The sequence below is a fragment of the Pelobates fuscus genome, chromosome 2, assembly GCF_036172605.1.
Source record: "Pelobates fuscus isolate aPelFus1 chromosome 2, aPelFus1.pri, whole genome shotgun sequence".
Taxonomy (NCBI): Eukaryota; Metazoa; Chordata; class Amphibia; order Anura; family Pelobatidae; genus Pelobates; species Pelobates fuscus.
Window position 1 is genome coordinate 55,317,935 of NC_086318.1, and position 18,983 is coordinate 55,336,917.

An 18,983-nucleotide genomic window follows, 5' to 3' on the forward strand; every position below is an offset into this window, starting at 1 on the left:
AAAGGTTACTCTAAGCACTATCACCAATTCAGTAAAACATTGCTAAAATTAAATAAATAAAAAAAAGTAAAATAGAATTATTACCAGTAATACTTACCACGGTTCTATTTTCCATATCTTCTAATGATGCTTCAGCATTTTATTCAGACTACTCACCTCTTTTCCAAATGTTCCAGTGCCACCATTATCCCGCGTTCGAGGGCGTGCTGCCTCTTCTTAGCTCTGCCTCTACAGCGCTGCGGAATTTGTTGGTGCTTTATAAATAAATAATGATAATATGGGACAGCCTCAGACGGCTTTCCCAACACCAGGAAACCCTTCAGCTCAGGGTTACGGCTTCTTTGCCAGCACATCAATAGATTGAACGGAGTGAGGTAAAGGCATGTATGCCGGAGGGGCGGACCGGGGTAGGTCAGCAAATAAAGACCAGTATATTAGTGAGGCTCCTACATACATGTATACGCCCTTTGCAAGTAAGTCCATTCATAGACCTGGCAATCACCACACTTGCCAGGTTTCAGTGAGATGCCGGCTGCATTATGATACATGTGCGCTGAATTTAATTAAAGTCTGCCTGTTAGGGGTGGGAGCAATTGTTACTGTTTTATATTGAAAACGCAATTCACTTGCCGGCAATTTTACTAGCACAGCATAGAGATGGAAAATCAAAAGGATTTCAATACAGGTTAGTAAAATGGGGCATGACAGGTACCCTTTAAGATCTCTTCGAGTCACAAAGTGGAATCATTAGCACAATTACTCAAGTTAGTCAGGTGCCATCAGCAATTTCCATTCTTTATGGGTCTTCGTTTTGTTATTTTGCTTTAATGCAATTAAAACCTTCTATATTGGTTTGGTCCCACAAATTCATTAGTAAACGGGTCCATTACATTTCTGGTCATCATAGGACGCTTGTATGATTGATGTAGAGGTTACATAGACCTCACAGAAAACATGCTCTCCTTCCATTCACCCTGGGCCTTTTTTTGTTCATCTGTAATATGGCCTATCTTGCACTCAGCATACGTGATATAACCAATGCCCCCCTCCTCCCCCCCTCAAATAACCCATAATTTGATCTGTACTAATAAAAACGAAATAACTTTTGAAGAGCCTTTCCATCCTGATATGAGCTCCCCTTCCTAAACTGGTTCTAGATCAAACTTGAAAAAGGATTCCACCACAACTTGGAGAACTATGCAAAGCTTGCGTTAACACCTTTTTTTTTTCCATATACAATTTTGGGACAGCACTACGTTCTGTTCAATATGTTTGTGTATCTGATTCTGAAAATGTTCCAATAAAATAAAATTTGGAAAAAACAAAGTACACAACGCATTTTGTAAAAAAAAAAAACTGAAAAACATTCTCTATGAGCACTGCAGTATGGTCTCGTATTACTAGTATTACAAAAAAAAACATGGTTAATAGTCAAACAATTCATAACAAATCTTGGTTTAGTGATTAAGCACACATTTATTTCAGTAGACCGTTTTTAAACCAGTAAAGAGTAGCACAAACTTACCTGAACAATTTCTAGCATTTCTCCACGACTTATATAACCATTCCCATCAAGGTCATACATGCTAAATGCCCATTTTAGCTTTTGCTCCAGTTTTCCCCGAGAGGTGACGCTAAGTGCGATGATAAATTCCCGAAAGTCTATTGTCCCATCTCCATTTGTATCGAACGTACGGAATACATGCTCTGCAAACTTGGAGGCATCACCATACGGGAAGAAATTAGCGTAGATCTTCTTAAATTCTTCCACTGTTAGATGCCCGGTCGGACAATCCTTTAAGAAGCCTTTGTACCACTCCTGCAGCTCATGGTCCGTAAATTCTGTGTTTTCTCGGAGATCCTGAAGCACTTCAGGTCGTAACTTACTGTTTTGCTTCCCCATTCTGTGGCTCTTTATTTAAATCTGGAAGCTTAAAAAGCAAAAAGAAAAAAAAACACAGTAAATATTAAAATAATTCCTCCACAAATGTACATTAAAAAAAAAAACAACACAAAAAACAAACAAACAAAACAAAAAAACTAGCAATGTATATAATGTTATACCATTTTCTAAATGTACATTGTGGCTAGTAGCAAACACTAGGAACAAGTTATCTAGCAAGATGAACTGATTTTTTTTCAAATGTTATTTAAAAATACTTTAAATGTATAGAAACTGAAACAGTGCAGTATTTTCAACAGAAGCATTGAAATACAAAACAAACAAAAACAAAACTAAGAAAAATACAAAGTATGCTTACAACTGGAGCACAAAATGTGATGCTGTGTAATTTGAGTTTGCTGTTAGAACTTTAAAAGTCTGTAAGCAACTAAGATCCCTAGGGCTGTGATTCCCAAGTAAATAGAGGATTGTATCATGTAGGATACTACAATGCCCAGAGCCAGATTCCTCGAGTGACATTATTGTGCCATTGGCTGGATCTTCCTATCTGCACAGATCTTAAAAACCTGAATTCCTGGAACGTCCTTTTCAGACAAATTCCCCGAATTATAGTTCCGAAGAACTCCCTTTCACACAAACGAGCACTAAATTAAAAGTTTTTTTTGAGCATGAGCGTGCTTCATGGATGAGAGACAATCGCTTTTGAGTTCTAAATGTAAGGAAAACCAAGTTTATGTGGCACAGAAAAGGTGATACATAGTGACAATAAAAGAAATAATAAAAAAAATAAGACGGGACCATATTATGATATCAGTGGTCAATGAGATGCAGTGGTCATAGTACCTATGGTGTCCCTTTAAAGGGTCACTCCATGTTAGAGTCCCAATCACCCTATGTAATATACGGGTAAACCCATTAAATATATACTAAAAATAACCCCAAAAAGGAAAATTCATTCTCAGTGAAGCTCTCACAGACTGCCCCACTGTCAGACCAGGAAGAAGCTCCAAAAATCGGAAACTCTCATTAACGATCTATCCAGTTTGAATACGGGTTACATAGTTCGGTCCCTGCCGCAGTTCCTCTCATTATGTACGATGAGTGGAACTGCTGTATAAACTAACAGCAGCCATACTGAGGCTGCTATCAATTTATAGACTGCCCCATTCACAGTTTTAAAAAGGAGGCTTTACACAGCGTTTTCCTTCCTGAGCCTCTGGCCATTCATGCACACAGCTGTGTGGTCCTCCCAGAGAGCTGAAGAGGGGGGCGAATACACTGTGCGCACTCATTCACTTGCAGGACAGTCCTATAGTTCAGTAAGTTTTGCAAATCACTGCATTTATAAGCAACTGTTTGTAGGAGACAGGGACAGGAGACCACATGGTACTATAATCTATGCTCCAGTGGACTTATACAGAAACGGGCATATTATTTTTAGTTCTACATGCCGCTTACCGATCAGCCCTGTGGCAGCTTGAGTGTGTACTTTTTTTTTTTTTTAAATCTCCAGTTAGATTTCCCCAGCATACGTGGTAAGATTACAGGTTAATTCAACATTGTGCTTTTATTCACATTAAGCAACACTGCAGAAACATCAATTGGACAATCTGAACAATTACAATTGTATATCTGAGGCAGACAAGACTATCAAATCTAAATATATAGTAAATAGATTAGATTGTTATTAATTTAAAAAGGGAGAAAAAAAAATCTTTAGCACAAACCTTTAACCCCTTAAGGACCAAACTTCTGGAATAAAAGGGAATCATGACGTGTCTCGCACGTCATGTGTCCTTAAGGGGTTAAATAAAATCTTTTATACAAGGAGCCAAAGAAAAAGGCAAGGGTGTAGGAAAACTGGAGGGCTACAGTCAAGGAGGGAGGAGAGACAAGAACCTGCAAGGGGAGCATTTTAGAGAATGTCTGTCACCTCTGTTACGTGTGCTGGGGTTGTAGTTAGCCTGTGGCACGAAAGCTTAAATAACTCTGGATGTGAAGGATTTCAAGCAGAAACACTGAACATACAGACAGATTCCTTCCTCCATGACCACTTCTAAAAGCAGCAGTGGGCATTGATGTTGGAGTAACCCTTTAAGTGAAGAGTAGGACTTGGAGGAATCTGAGGTTCAGCAATTTCCAAACTTGTTCCACCTGTAATTTAAAGGACCACTAAAATCAGACCACTTAATCTCAAAGAAGTAAGTGGTCGGGTGCAGTGGTAGTTTAATTATAGCCCTGCAGTCAGAGGCATAACAAGAAACCACGGGGCCCCAGTGTGAAAATTGCCCTGGCCCCCCACCCCATACGTCTACCATCCCCCTACCCCCACACATGCAAACAGATACACAGACAGACACACACACACACACACACACACAGACATACACACACAGACAGACATACAGAGATACATACAGACACACATACCTTTCCCTGGGGTCCAGTGGCTCAGCCTGATGAGAGTCAGAGTTCCCACTTTGACTCCCTCATCTCCTTTCTGCCGCGCGGCTCCCGGTGGTTGCTGGGAGGAAGTGACCGGGGCAGTCACTTCCTCCCAGCATCTGACATCAGAGGGGGCCTGGTCGCGCTTTTACTGCACTGACTGGGCCCACTGGAAATAGATAGCATTGGGTGGCCTTAACAGCATGGGCAACCCGATGTGCCCCTTCAATGCAGCCCCGGTTGTTACACCGCGCACCGCATTACGTAGCCGGCGGAACCTGCGGTCGCAGGGGTCCGAAGAGCGTCCGGGCCCCCTGGAGTGACGGGCCCGGTCGCAGGTTACGCCACTGCCTGCAGGATAAAACATGTTTAATGTTTACATTGCAGTGTTAAACACACCTCTAGTGGCTGTATTCCATATAGCCACTATAGGAGCTCCCACCTCTCTCATTGCTCTGGAATACTCGATCACGTGAAGTTGCAGCTCATAGGAAAGAATTGAATTCCTCAAGTGGAGAGGTGAGCACTGCAGAGGGAGCCTCAGTGCGTTTAAAAGATTAGTAAAAACCCTTAAATTGTTTTATGGCAAATGGAAAAAATCTAACTAGGGACTGGGGCGCTATAGCGTTAGGAATGCAGGTTTTGTACTGTTAAATCTATAGTGTTCCTTTAACTCAAGATTGACAGGAGGCCAATAGCAAAACGACTCAAGACTCTCCTGCCTGGATATCATCAGAAAGCCGGTATGTTCCCTAGCGGATTATCTGATGAATAGCGATAGTAGCAACATGATCAGGGTAAGATGGCAGTTAATGACATATGACTGTCTTAGGAACCAACCAGCAAACAACCTTGACAAATGATTCAGGAACTCTCCAACATTTTTCTAACACACAGATGTTGTTCTCACAGATCTAATAATGGGCCAAAATGTAAATGTATAAAATCACATACTGTCAGTGCTATGGAACGGAGAGATACGCAGCGTTACTGCAACAATCTATATGTTACATACTTATTATATACTGCTAATACTAATGGACAGATAGGCAGCATTGCTGCAACAATCTAGTGTTAACGGTATGCAACGGTTTATACTGTATAGAATGGGCAAATACACAGCCCCACGGCATCAGTCTATACATTACATACCGTTAGTAATACTGTATAGAATGGGCAAGTACACAGCCCCACGTCATCGGTCTATACATTACATACCGTTAGTAATACTGTATAGAATGGGCAAGTACACAGCCCCACGTCATCGGTCTATACATTACATACCGTTAGTAATACTGTATAGAATGAGCAAATACACAGCCCCACGGCATCGGTCTATACATTACATACCGTTAGTAATACTGTATAGAATGAGCAAATACACAGCCCCACGGCATCGGTCTATATATTACATACCGTTAGTAATACTGTATAGAATGGGCAAATACACAGCCCCACGTCATCGGTCTATACATTACATACCGTTAGTAATACTGTATAGAATGTGAAAATACACAGCCCCACGGCATCGGTCTATACATTACATACCGTTAGTAATATACTGTATAGAATGGGCAAGTACACAGCCCCACGGCATCGGTCTATACATTACATACCGTCAGTAATACTGTATAGAATGGGAAAATACACAGCCCCATGGCATCGGTCTATACATTACATACCGTTAGTAATACTGTATAGAATGGGCAAATACACAGCCCCACGGCATCGGTCTATACATTACATACCGTTAGTAATACTGTATAGAATGGGCAAATACACAGCCCCACGGCATCGGTCTATACATTACATACAGTTCGTAATACTGTATAGAATGGGCAAATACACAGCCCCACGGCATCAGTCTATACATTACATACCGTTAGTAATACTGTATAGAATGAGCAAATACACAGCCCCACGTCATCGGTCTATACATTACATACCGTTAGTAATACTGTATAGAATGAGCAAATACACAGCCCCACGGCATCGGTCTATATATTACATACCGTTAGTAATATACTGTATAGAATGTGAAAATACACAGCCCCACGGCATCGGTCTATACATTACATACCGTTAGTAATATACTGTATAGAATGGGCAAGTACACAGCCCCACGGCATCGGTCTATACATTACATACCGTTCGTAATACTGTATAGAATGGGCAAATACACAGCCCCACGGCATCGGTCTATACATTACATACCGTTAGTAATACTGTATAGAATGGGCAAATACACAGCCCCACGGCATCGGTCTATACATTACATACAGTTCGTAATACTGTATAGAATGGGCAAATACACAGCCCCACGGCATCAGTCTATACATTACATACCGTTAGTAATACTGTATAGAATGGGCAAATACACAGCCCCACGGCATCGGTCTATACATTACATACCGTTAGTAAGACTGTATAGAATGGGCAAATACACAGCCCCACAGCATCGGTCTGTACATTACATACCGTTAGTAATACTGTATAGAATGGGCAAATACACAGCCCCACGGCATCGGTCTATACATTACATATCGTTAGTAATACTGTATAGAATGGGCAAATACACAGCCCCACGGCATCGGTCTATACATTACATATCGTTAGTAATACTGTATAGAATGGGCAAATACACAGCCCCACGGCATTGGTCTATACATTACATACCGTTAGTAATACTGTATAGAATGGGCAAATACACAGCCCCACGGCATCAGTCTATACATTACATACCGTTAGTAATACTGTATAGAATGGGCAAATACGCAGCCCCACGGCATCGGTCTATACATTACATACCGTTAGTAAGACTGTATAGAATGGGCACATACACAGCCCCACAGAATCGGTCTATACATTACATACCGTTAATACATAATGGACAGATTTACATGTATTACATTACATTTCCTATTATTATATATTCTGCCAGCTATAAAAGCTACTAGGCCATTTACCTTTACACAGATATACTTCTAGCGATTTTGTGGTAGTTATCTTAATGCATTACTCTTTTACGAATAATGTTCATACTATAAACAGATCTGTTGGCCCAAGTAGAAGTGACAGAATTTTGGCAGTCTCTCCGGCTGCCACAGACACTGCGGAGGAGTGTGCTCATTTCAATAATAATTGAACAGATTCTTCAGTCATCCCTTATTGGTGACCCTGCCTGTAAATCATACGCGAAATAAAGCAAAACAATGCTTTAAACACAAACATGACAAGCAAATTGGCACGTGAGATTATCCTCATTAGTCAATAGGACTGAGAGGGTGAGTTAAAGTTCACGATTGCCTCCCGATCCAATATGGGACACATGTCAACTTCATTTACACCTCTACATAGTGACTGGAGAATCATTATAGGTGCAAACTAGAATCTCTAGACCAGGCGTTCCCAATTAATTTTTTCCATGGAACCCTTTGACATAGTGCATCAACATCGTGAAACCCCGTATCTGTGTGTGTGTGTGTGTGTGTGTATCTGTGTATGAATCTGTGTGTCAAGGTGTGTGTATCCGTGTTTGTATATCTGTGTGTCAGTATGTATGAATCTGACACACAGATACACACACTGGCACATAGTGGCACACCTTAACACACACACACCTTAACACACAGTGTGTATCTGTGTGTCAAAGTGTGTGTGTGTGTATCTGTGTTTGTATGTGCTGGTGTGTGTTTCTGTGTGTGCGTATGCATATATACACACAGGCACATACACACACACACACACACACCTTGACACACAGATACACACATTTGCACACACAGTGACACACACAATATGACATATATCAGAGCCATGTTACTGTTAACTTACTTTGTGTGTCCAGGAGGGTGGCTTGCTTATGGTCCTGGTGATGTTGGCGGAGGCTGATGGGAGTGAGCTGCTGCGTGCTCACTCCAGCCTCTCCTCTGCCATCTATGTTGTTCACTCTCTGGGCAGCCGTCTCCTGACTCCTCCCTCTTTCCTCCCTACCTGGCGGCAGCAACTCTGTGAAGGTGGGAGGAAGTGCTATCACGTGCTCTTAAAGGGCCGCTGCCCCCAACCGGGCCCCTAATTTGTGATAAAATTGCGGTGGCCATTTTGTTTGGGGAAGTCACGGTGGAACCCCATTTGTGTTCTCGCGGAACCCCAGGGTTCCACGGAACACCAATTGGGAAACGCTGCTCTAGACAATGCCAACAAAAAATACAAATAAATAGATAAATAGATAAATAAATAAATAAAAAAATCGGATAAAATTAATTTAAGTTCCTTACTGCAACAATGTGTGTTAAATGGATAGCAGGATCTTTGTCTTAAAGGAACACTATAGGGTCAGGAACACAAACATGTTTTCCTGACCCTATAGTGTTAAAATAACTATATAGCCCACCCTGAAATCCACCATCCTCCTTAACACTAGTAAAAACTCACCTTATTTCCAGCACCACACGGGTCCACCGGTGCTGGTACTGAACGTCAGTGCTGCACAGTGGCCGTCTGAGGAGTGGCCACTAGGGGTGTTCCTAGGCTGAAAAGGCAGGGTTTAACAAAACTCACCAGAACAACTACATTAAGCTGTAGCAGTTCTAGTGACTATAGTGTCCCTTTAAGTGGATAGCAAGACCGGTATGTTAATTGGAAAGTCAAATTCAATTTTAGGTGTGAGTGGGGGAGTGGCTATTCTAAATAATTTTTGGGGTCTTCCTAATAAGAATTAAGGAACTAAAATGGAACAATATATCTTAGTTACACAGACCTATTTCGAAATACATTTATTGTGGTGTAAAGGATTATTCCAACCACCATGATCACTGCTTCACCTGGCAATGGATAAATGGAAGTAATAACTTATTTTAGCTTAACTTTTTTTGGGGGGGGAAGGGGTTGGAGGGGGAGGGCGTTATCCTAATGAATACAGAAAAAGGTTGGAGAAAGACACACGGTCTATTATTGCTGTGGAGCTCTGTTGCACATTCAGACACAACAACAACAATATGGAGCTCCTAGAAAAGGGGAGCATTAAGATAGAAAAGCGGGACAGAGGGACTTGGGCCCGAATGAGGGACTGTCCCACCCCCTTCTAAATAGGGACACTTTGAGGGGGTATTAATAGATGTGCAAGTGTGCTAGCTAAATAAGCACTGGTTAGGATCAAATCATACATTTCAATCAATGCCTTGTGTCTTCCAGAGGATATTCCTGCAGTTTCACAGAGTTTGACCCTGTGAAACGACACTGGACGTCCGTTAGGTTGCCCCATCAGTTGGCATCGGCAGGGGAGGACCACGAACCAGTGAAAGAGGTGTTTTTTGGTTTTTTTTTAACTGACAGAATAAGAGATCGCTAAACTAATTAATTCTACAACTATATAAACCCGTAATAGCTCTAATGTCTAATCTGACAATCACAATTAGCTGCTCAAACACTGAGACTCTTAATGAAATGCTCATAAAGACTGTGTTGGGATTTCATAGGAATTGAAAATTCCAACTCAGTCAGAAGATGCCATAAGACAAAGTAGGGACTACTTGGTCTTACATATTTTTCCTATGCTTGACAAAAAGGGGGAGCTACCGCTGCCAAGCCCTTAGGCTAGCAATCAACTAATGATGGTCGGGGGGAAAAAGGTTTTGTTGATAGAGGATCCCTCGCTTTTCTAATGCCTGCGTATGCTAGATAGTACAGCTCTGACACTGGCTGAAGAGGACCTTGTGGAAGAAGATGGCAGTAGCCAAGAGGGACAAGTTCAGATAAATAAAACTCACCTTACAATGGAACTTGCACAGAAAGCGGCAACATCACTATCAGGGTTGTTTGCAAAATATGCAAAGACCACCGAAAGTGACAGAGTTGCTTTAACACTACAATATGTTGGCCAGAGTTTCTGTTGTGAAAAAAACCCTCTTACCTTAACTGATACATTGAGAAAGAAGATTTTAAATTGATTCTCTAAAGCAGTGTTTTTCAACCTTTTACAGAGAAGCACCCTGCCTCGAGAAAGTAACCTCTATTGATTTAAATTCCAGATGAAACATGTTCACACTGATATTTAAGTTAATCCCATATTGGAGAACAAGCCTGATTAAAGGTATATTTTTAAAACATTAATGATATAATGTGGATATTGTGTATGTAAGGAGGAGTGTATGAGGCTTTTAATATGAAGTATAAAAGTCACAGAATGAAAATATATACATAGTAGTTACACGCAGAGGACACTGACAGACACATAGGATACCAACACACACTCACTGACAGACACATTTACTGACTTGACACAAAATGACAGACACACACGGGCACTGTTAATTCATAACCCAGCTCCTGGTATCACCGCAGGGGGTGTGCGGGAGCAGTGCTGTAAGAGCACTGCGATTATTAAAGGCTCCCATTCTGCCCGGCTTCAGCCACCAGATTTGGGCACTGTAGGCACCTGCCATCCAGGTAAGCAGGTGACTACTCTACCTTCGCCCACAGCTAGCTGCCTTCCGAGGGCCCCAAGGTAGCCAGCTGGCCAGCTCTTTAAGTACCCCATGCTTTGGACGTACCCCCAGGTTGAGAAACCAGGTTCCAGATCTATAAAAATCTGGAGAAAACAGCAACGACCGTACCATTATTTGGCATGGGAATTGGATAGTAAATGAAAGGAAAGAACAGAATTTGTTCAGTTTTGGATCGGCAGCTGTTAATGTGTGACTCTTCAGACATTTTTGGTGCCATGGTACTACAGTCAGGCAGTTTTAAACGGTTTGACACTTTGTTGGGTTGCTCAGGCACCTGCAGCCCAGGCCCTTCTGATATCACATGGAATCACGTAGAAGTCTGTATTTTAGCATCAGGGATATTAATTCTGCCAGAGCTTGGACGGAATTCATTGCCTGAGAGTGTCAGTATTGGCATGGCTTGAAACCGTAGGTTCCCCCCATATATTAGTAAATACTTGAACTATATTGAACATATACAGGGTTAGGGTTATTTTTACCAGTTGTTCCTTCCTTACATCTCAGCGGTGCCAGATCAACTAGTGTAGTCTTATTTCTTAACCAATGTCTCACCATTCCAGAAGTTTTTCCCTGGTGTGAATTGTTGGTAATTCATAGCTTAATAAACTAGTTTTGGTGTAATATCATGCATTGCTGCTCAATTATCATTTAGGCGTTAAATTACTTTCTTTATGCAGTCCTAGTCACACCTCGATGCAATTGATTTAAACGGTTTTCCTAAACACTTCCTGTAAAGTGAGGTCTAATGTTTACACAGTCTGTTTAATTTAGAATTTCTTATCTCCTGTTCTATTAAAAGCTTGCTAGACCCTGCGAGAGCCTCCTATGTATAATTAAAGTTCAATTTATAGAACAGGAGATAAAAAAAAACTTCTCAAGTAAGTTAAGATCTGATTTAAAAATTCATGCAGGCTGTAGGAGTCACTGCCAGGAAAGCTGTGGCTAGGGCTGCACGGATCGAAGCAAAAGTAATGTGACTCCTAAATAGCAAAAAATTGAGCATTAAGAAAGCAGGGACATGTTCTAAGCACAAAAACTGCTTCATTGAGCTAAAGTTGTTTTGATGCCTATAATGTGTCTTTAATTGTTGGCCAGATTAGCTAGACTGAAAGCATAGCTGATTTAACGAATATTCCCAATTAGGCTATCGTGGCCTAAAATCTCCTGAAAATACACGCTGGACCTTTAGTTTACCAGTCAACAGTAAAGAAATGTATTTGGCAAAAAAATACTGTAGCTGCATATCACAGTCTATTAGGGCATTAGGATTACAAATACTTTTGTCCTTGTAGAAATTTATTTATCACAATTTATTATTCTTACATACAATATCTAGTACCCATGTGAGATTGATGCTTGGTTTAGGTTATTGTATTTTTTTAGAACAATTCTCCATGAGCTATAAATGAACCAATTGGTTTGCACTTGTCTCAGTGGTTGGCTCGTTCAGACTTGGTTAAATCTAATTAGTAACTCTATTCAAGGTTTTGGTTTATTTATTTACGTTGTGGTTTTTTTTTTTTTTTATACATCATTAGATAGAGCAGTTATGGATAAACAAGCAAAAATAAACAAACAACAAACAAACGCTGTGTTCATTTTTCAATTTTCTAAAGGCAAAAATACTGCCGAATAGACATCCTGTTCTGGGGATGCAAGCACTGCTTAATGCAGAATAACCAGCTGCTCATCAATAAAAAAACTAAAAAAGGAGACATACACGCAGGAAATTGGACCCTCCATGTCCATTAATTAATTATAAGGATCCAGCTGCACATATACAAATGAACTGAGAAGCTGTGCATCCTAGAATAGTCTGCATTAAATTTAGACGGATCATTACAGATTGATTTGGGAGGTTTTTTATGAATTGATTCAGTGTATGTGTTCCATTTAAAGACACAGGTGCTCGAAAGCGACAATTTATTTACATTTTCCATCCGGTTATTGAGGGAGAGAGACAAATGAGAAGTCACTGCTGGCAATCTGTTCACTACAATTCTCACCACGCTCAGACATGCACGTGGATATTCTATTACAATGTCTAAATAAAAGGTTTGTCTTCCAAACTCACACAGCGGCAGCGACCCATGGGTCTTTCTCCACGGGTGGTTTTGTGATGTAATTCCAGTAAAATACAAGTTTAGCAGGCTAAGATTGCCACAAGGCATATGTATGTATATGTGTTTGTAGTATCTAGTTAATTACACGTAGCTAAGATACTGTCATCACTGTACTGACCAGGTGCAGGAATGTAAGAACTGGAATTACGCGTCCCTCTCCTTTGTATCAGATGAGCCACGTGGTTAGACCGGATGGATGAGTTTAGACTCTATTTATTAAATAGGTTAAGGGTATGTGTGGGTGTAGTTAATTGTGGGAGGAGCTACAGTGCTATATAAGGAATGTACTCTATGTATTCAGTACTCAGACTTTGCTGTATTTTGGTGACGCTAGTCCCTCTGAGTCCCGATCGGTGATCCAATAAAGAATCTCTTCCTTCCTGAAGAAACCTGTGTCCATCTCTCTGTGCTTGGCTTCCGTCAGTTTCTCCGGTATCATTTGGTGCATTGGCCGGGAAGCTCATCGTTCAACGGTAGCTGAGAGGCAGAGGCGTGAGACGGTCTATCTTTGCCCACGTTCTCTACGGCTGCACCCCTGAACTTCTGCGTGGACCTCCCTTCGTCTCGGCGCCACTGGTCTGTTGTCCAGGAGATCATCGGCCTCTACGTAAGAAGTGCTGGGGTGTCCCCGTCGATGAGTGTGAACTCAGGTTCAGGAACGAGGAGGTAAGATAACTGCTGTTTTAGACGGCAGGACCCGCTAGGGGTATACCGATTGTGCGGTAGGCCCAAAGGGGTTTTTGAATCTGTATCTGCCCCCTCTGTCGGAGGGAAGGAGCGAAGGCGCACCGCTCGATCGAACGCTCTTTAGTCAGACCGTTTGATTTGGTTAGTCAGGCGGGGTCCTGGTGTAAGATAGCCCTAGCCGGACACCGGTGTCTTGTCTAGACTAGCGTTCTAGGGTGTATATTACGTTCGCTAGGTCGGAGGGACCGGGAGACTAAGCGGCGCCTGTGTAAATTCGGTTCGCTAGTTCTCATCCTATCTGGGCTAAGTGGGAAGGCGTGTAAATTTGGAACCCACTAGACTTTTGATAGTACGACTAAGAGGCGCCTGTGTAAATTCGGATCTCTAGCTCGTTGTATAGTGCGACTAAGAGGCGCCTGTGTAAATTCGGATCTCTAGCTCGCTATGTATATGTGGTGATTGGGCAGTGTGGCTAACCAAAACGGGTGTATATAGTTTTAGGTAGTCCATTCAAGGTACTGGCCAATAGTTTAGTTGGGAATTGTAAATGTGTTAACGATTGTTTAGTAAAGTGTATATCTTGTTAGATAGCGCGAGCTCAGCCGTCTAGCGAGAGTGTTAATAGTGTGTTGCTGTATTATAGTGCACGGTACCATAACCCTGTATATTTACTGACATTGTATAATAAGTACTAATCATTGTCGTCCATTGCATGTTTTAACACCATAACCACTAATAATTGTATTGTGACCTTAACTTGTGCTTTGACCTATGCTAACCGTACTGTAACCGCTATTTGTAAAAGACGATGTTACTGGGTGTGTTATAGACGGGTAATTCGTATATAGAGAATTATAGCGTGGGTGACTGTGTAGTTACGCCAAAGGGCATAATATTGATTATATAGTGACTGGTGTAGCAGCTGTGTGTGTACGGGAATTCCCTGAGTGTTTATTGTTATTGTGTACGTTTCACTTGGTAACCGTACCACGTGGTGCTGTTGCCAGAGGAAACGGGTGTGACTGTTGAATAGTACGCGTGTATAGTATTCGTTGTCGACGACGTTCCATTGTTAAGTATGGGTGCGTCGCAGTCAACGATTCCGGATCCCTTAGGATGTATGGTTAAGAATTTTAAAAAGGGATTCAAGGTTTGTGATTTTGGGGTTAAGATGTCTCCTGTACGTTTGGTCACTTTGTGCACTAGGGAGTGGCCTACTTTGGTTGCGGCATGGCCGCCACGTGGCAGTTTGGATCCAACTCTGGTACAGCGCTTACACGTGGCTGTATCAGGTAGGCCTGAACTTTACGGCCAGTTTCCTTATATTGATTGTTGGAGACAGGCCGTAAATGACTCGCCAAAATGGCTCCGGACATGCCACGAGGAGCAGTGTCGCCTCATGGTAGCTAGGACTTGTTCGTCCACTAGGACTGGTGTTAGGCCCATTTTGGACACGCCCCCTGAGTCCGAGATCCCTTTGCCGCCCCCTTACTTTCCGTTAAGAAGAAGTGACGCAAACGCAGGAAGTCCTGTAACCCTTCCCTCACTACCCCCATCCACTTCCGCTTCCTCCTCCAGTACAGGATCCACCCCCCCTCGTACTAAATCTCCCCTTCCGGAACCAGAATCCACCCCCATTAGAAACGAATATCCTGATTTGGCGCCACTTCAGACTTCCGGTCAAGCTTCATCTAGCTCGGCCCGAAGTGTTCTATTCACTACCTTTTCCCAAAACCAACCTCCCACATCCCCATACCCTATCTCTCCCCGACCGGAACCCATGACTGACGCTTCCCTACGTAGCCCCATCCAAACCCGACAGTTGACTGGTGCCCAACAATTAAAGCACTATCAGATGCCTCTTCGCTTAAATCCCGGGTCAGCTTATATCGATGCCGCAGGTCAAATGGCACACGCTGACCCTGTCTTCGTATATGTCCCTTTCACCACTACCGACCTTTTAAACTGGAAGACCCATAATTCCTCGTATACTGAGAAACCACAAGCCATGACTGATCTGTTCACCTCAATAGTACAGACGCATAATCCGACATGGGCTGATTGCCAGCAGTTACTAATGACTTTATTTAACAATGAGGAAAGGACAAGAATAAATCAAGCAGCCATTAAAGCATTAGAAGATAGAGCCCGTGCTTTGAACCAAGCTAATCCAGCAGCATGGGCCGCGACACACTATCCCAACACCGATCCCGATTGGAACGTAAATGGTGCTGATATGGTTCAACTCAGAGCCTATAGAGACGCTATAATTGCTGGCATGAAAGCCGGAGGAAAGAAGGCTATTAATATGTCAAAGACAGTTGAGGTGATTCAGAAAAGCGATGAAGCGCCCAGTGTCTTTTATGACCGATTATTGGAGGCGTACCGCTTGTACACCCCCTTTAATCCGGAAGACGCAGACAATTCCCGAATGGTTAACTCCGCCTTTGTCAGCCAAGCATACGGAGATATTAAGCGCAAGCTACAAAAGTTAGAAGGGTTTGCAGGTATGTCCATCACCCAACTAATGGAGGTAGCAAATAAGGTCTATATGAACAGGGATACAGAAAGTAAGAAAGAGGAAGAGCGCAAGATGCGTAAAAAGGCTGATATGCTAGCGGTAGCGATCGCAGGCGTAGATAAACGGGGCCCAGATAGAGGCAATAATAGATGGAGTAGGGAGCCTTTGAGTAGGGATCAATGCGCGTATTGCAAGGAAGAAGGGCATTGGAGGAACGAATGTCCGCAAAGAGAGCAGTACGAGAGAGACCAACCCAGGGCAGGCTACGGAAACTTTAGAGGTAGAGCGAGAGGTAGAGGAGGCCCCGGAGGGAGTAATGGTTATAGAGGGAGTAATGGGAACAGAGGAAGTGTTAGGGAAGACAGGTATATTCCAGCAGCGCAAAGGTCCCGCGATAGAGAAGGTAGGGACTTCGTAGGATTGGCTGACACGGTCATGGAGGACTATTGATACCGACCGGGCTCCATCCCCCTTGGTCGAGCGGAGCCTATGGTCGATGTATCAATAGGGGGGAAAAGGAGTGCGTTCATGATCGACACTGGTGCTGAACATTCAGTGGTGACTAATCTAGTTGCTCCTCCATCTGGAAGGACTATTACTGTGATAGGAGCAACTGGAAGAAGTGCTGAAAAACCGGTTCTTAAAAGTCGACTCTGTACATTGGGAGGCCACGTAGTAAAACACCAATTCCTTTATATGCCTGAATGTCCAGTCCAATTGCTGGGACGTGATATGCTATCCAAATTACAAGCGCAGATTACGTTCCTACCAGATGGAACAACATCTTTAAAGTTTAATGGACCTTCAGGTATTATGACTTTATCCATACCAAAGGAAGAAGAGTGGCGACTTTATACAGTGTTGACTAGCCAAAACCCTAGGAGTGATGAGACATTGTTTAACATACCAGGAGTTTGGGCAGAGAACAACCCACCAGGACTGGCCCGCAATATTCCACCTATAAAAATTGAACTGAAACATGGGGTTTATCCAGTGAGCCTGAGACAATACCACATCCCGCAGAAGGCTAAGAAGAACATCCAATCCTATCTGGATAAGTTCATACGGTATGGTATCCTAAAATTCTGTACTTCCCCCTGGAACACCCCATTGCTGCCTGTTCAAAAGCCCGGCACAGATGAGTATCGACCTGTGCAGGACTTAAGAGCAGTCAATGATGCGGTTGTTAGTATACATCCAGTTGTACCCAATCCATATAACCTGCTTGCTTTAATTCCGGGCGGGGCTACTTACTTCACAGTTTTAGACCTCAAAGATGCCTTCTTTTGCCTCCGAATTGCCGCAGAAAGCCAATGTATTTTCGCTTTCCAATGGGAGAACGCTGTAACGGGCTCAAAACGCCAAATGACTTGGACAAGACTGCCCCAAGGGTTTAAAAATTCACCTACCCTATTTGGTTCAGCTCTAAGTCAAGATCTACTGGATTTCGAGTCTATCCCAGGAGAATGTGTATTGTTACAATATGTAGATGACTTGTTGATAGCAGCAGTTACAAAAGAAATCTGTCAGCAAGCAACGCACGATCTACTACACATTCTCTGGAAGGCAGGATACAAGGTGTCTAGAAAGAAGGCTCAGTTGTGTTTGCCAACTATCAAGTATCTGGGGTTCCATATCTCTGAAGGTCAAAGAATTATGGGGCCAGAGAGAAAAGAGGCTGTCTGCCAAATACCAATACCCAAGAATAGAAGACAAGTGCGAGAATTCTTGGGGGCAGCAGGCTTCTGTAGGATATGGATTCCCAGCTATGCGATACTAGCAAAACCTCTGTACGCAGCTATCAAAGGTACAGAGCACGACCCCTTCCTATGGACCCAAGAACAGCAAACGGCATTTGAAGATGTGAAGAAGGCTTTGATGAGTGCCCCAGCATTAGGTCTACCTGATCACACACGACCATTCTACCTGTATGTACACGAGCAAAGAAGAATGGCTGTGGGAGTATTGACACAGTACTTGGGATCATGGCAAAGACCTGTTGCCTACATGTCTAAACAATTGGATGCAGTGGCCAGCGGACTTCCACCTTGTCTAAGAGCCGTAGCTGCAGCCGCCCTGCTAGTAGCTGAAGCCGATAAACTCACTCTGGGTCAAGAACTTTATGTACGAGTCCCACATGCAGTACAGACGTTGTTGGATTACAAAGGAAATCATTGGTTTAGTAACAGCCGTATGACCAAGTATCAAGCAATGTTGTGTGAAAACCCAAGAGTGCATTTAGAGACTGTAAACACCTTAAATCCAGCTACCCTTTTGCCACAACCTACTGAAAGTCAACATGATTGTCTGGAAGTAATGGATGAAGTATTCTCAAGTAGACCAGATCTTCGTGATTTTTCCATCCAGAACCCCGATGTTCAATATTATACAGACGGCAGTAGTTATGTGAAAGAAGGGATCCGCTATGCAGGATATGCAGTAACAACCATAGACAAGGTGATAGAAGCTCGGCCACTGGCGAAAGGAACATCAGCACAAAAGGCAGAATTAATAGCACTAACACGAGCGTTACAATTGGCTGAAGGTTTAAGAGTAAATATCTATACGGACTCTAAGTATGCGTTTTTAACCACTCATGCCCACGGAGCTTTGTATAAAGAAAGAGGACTACTGAATTCAGAAGGCAAAGAAATCAAGTACGCAGCTGAAATCCTACAACTATTGGAAGCAGTGTGGGAGCCGAAAGAAGTCGGTATCATACATTGTCGAGCGCATCTGAGAGGAGATGGTGATGTAACCAAGGGAAATCGGATGGCAGATAGTGCAGCTAAGCGTGC

General features: G+C 42.7%; 1 protein-coding gene across 1 annotated transcript in view; it reads right to left on the reverse strand.

The window, feature by feature from the left end:
- HPCAL1 (hippocalcin like 1) overlaps nucleotides 1-18,983 on the reverse strand; it is a 204,524-nt gene that overhangs the window by 25,694 nt on the left and 159,847 nt on the right. The window contains exon 4 of the mRNA XM_063442164.1: nucleotides 1,526-1,931. Within this exon, the coding sequence (XP_063298234.1) occupies nucleotides 1,526-1,903 (378 nt within the window). The 5' untranslated portion in view covers nucleotides 1,904-1,931. The remainder of the gene's footprint in view (nucleotides 1-1,525; nucleotides 1,932-18,983) is intronic.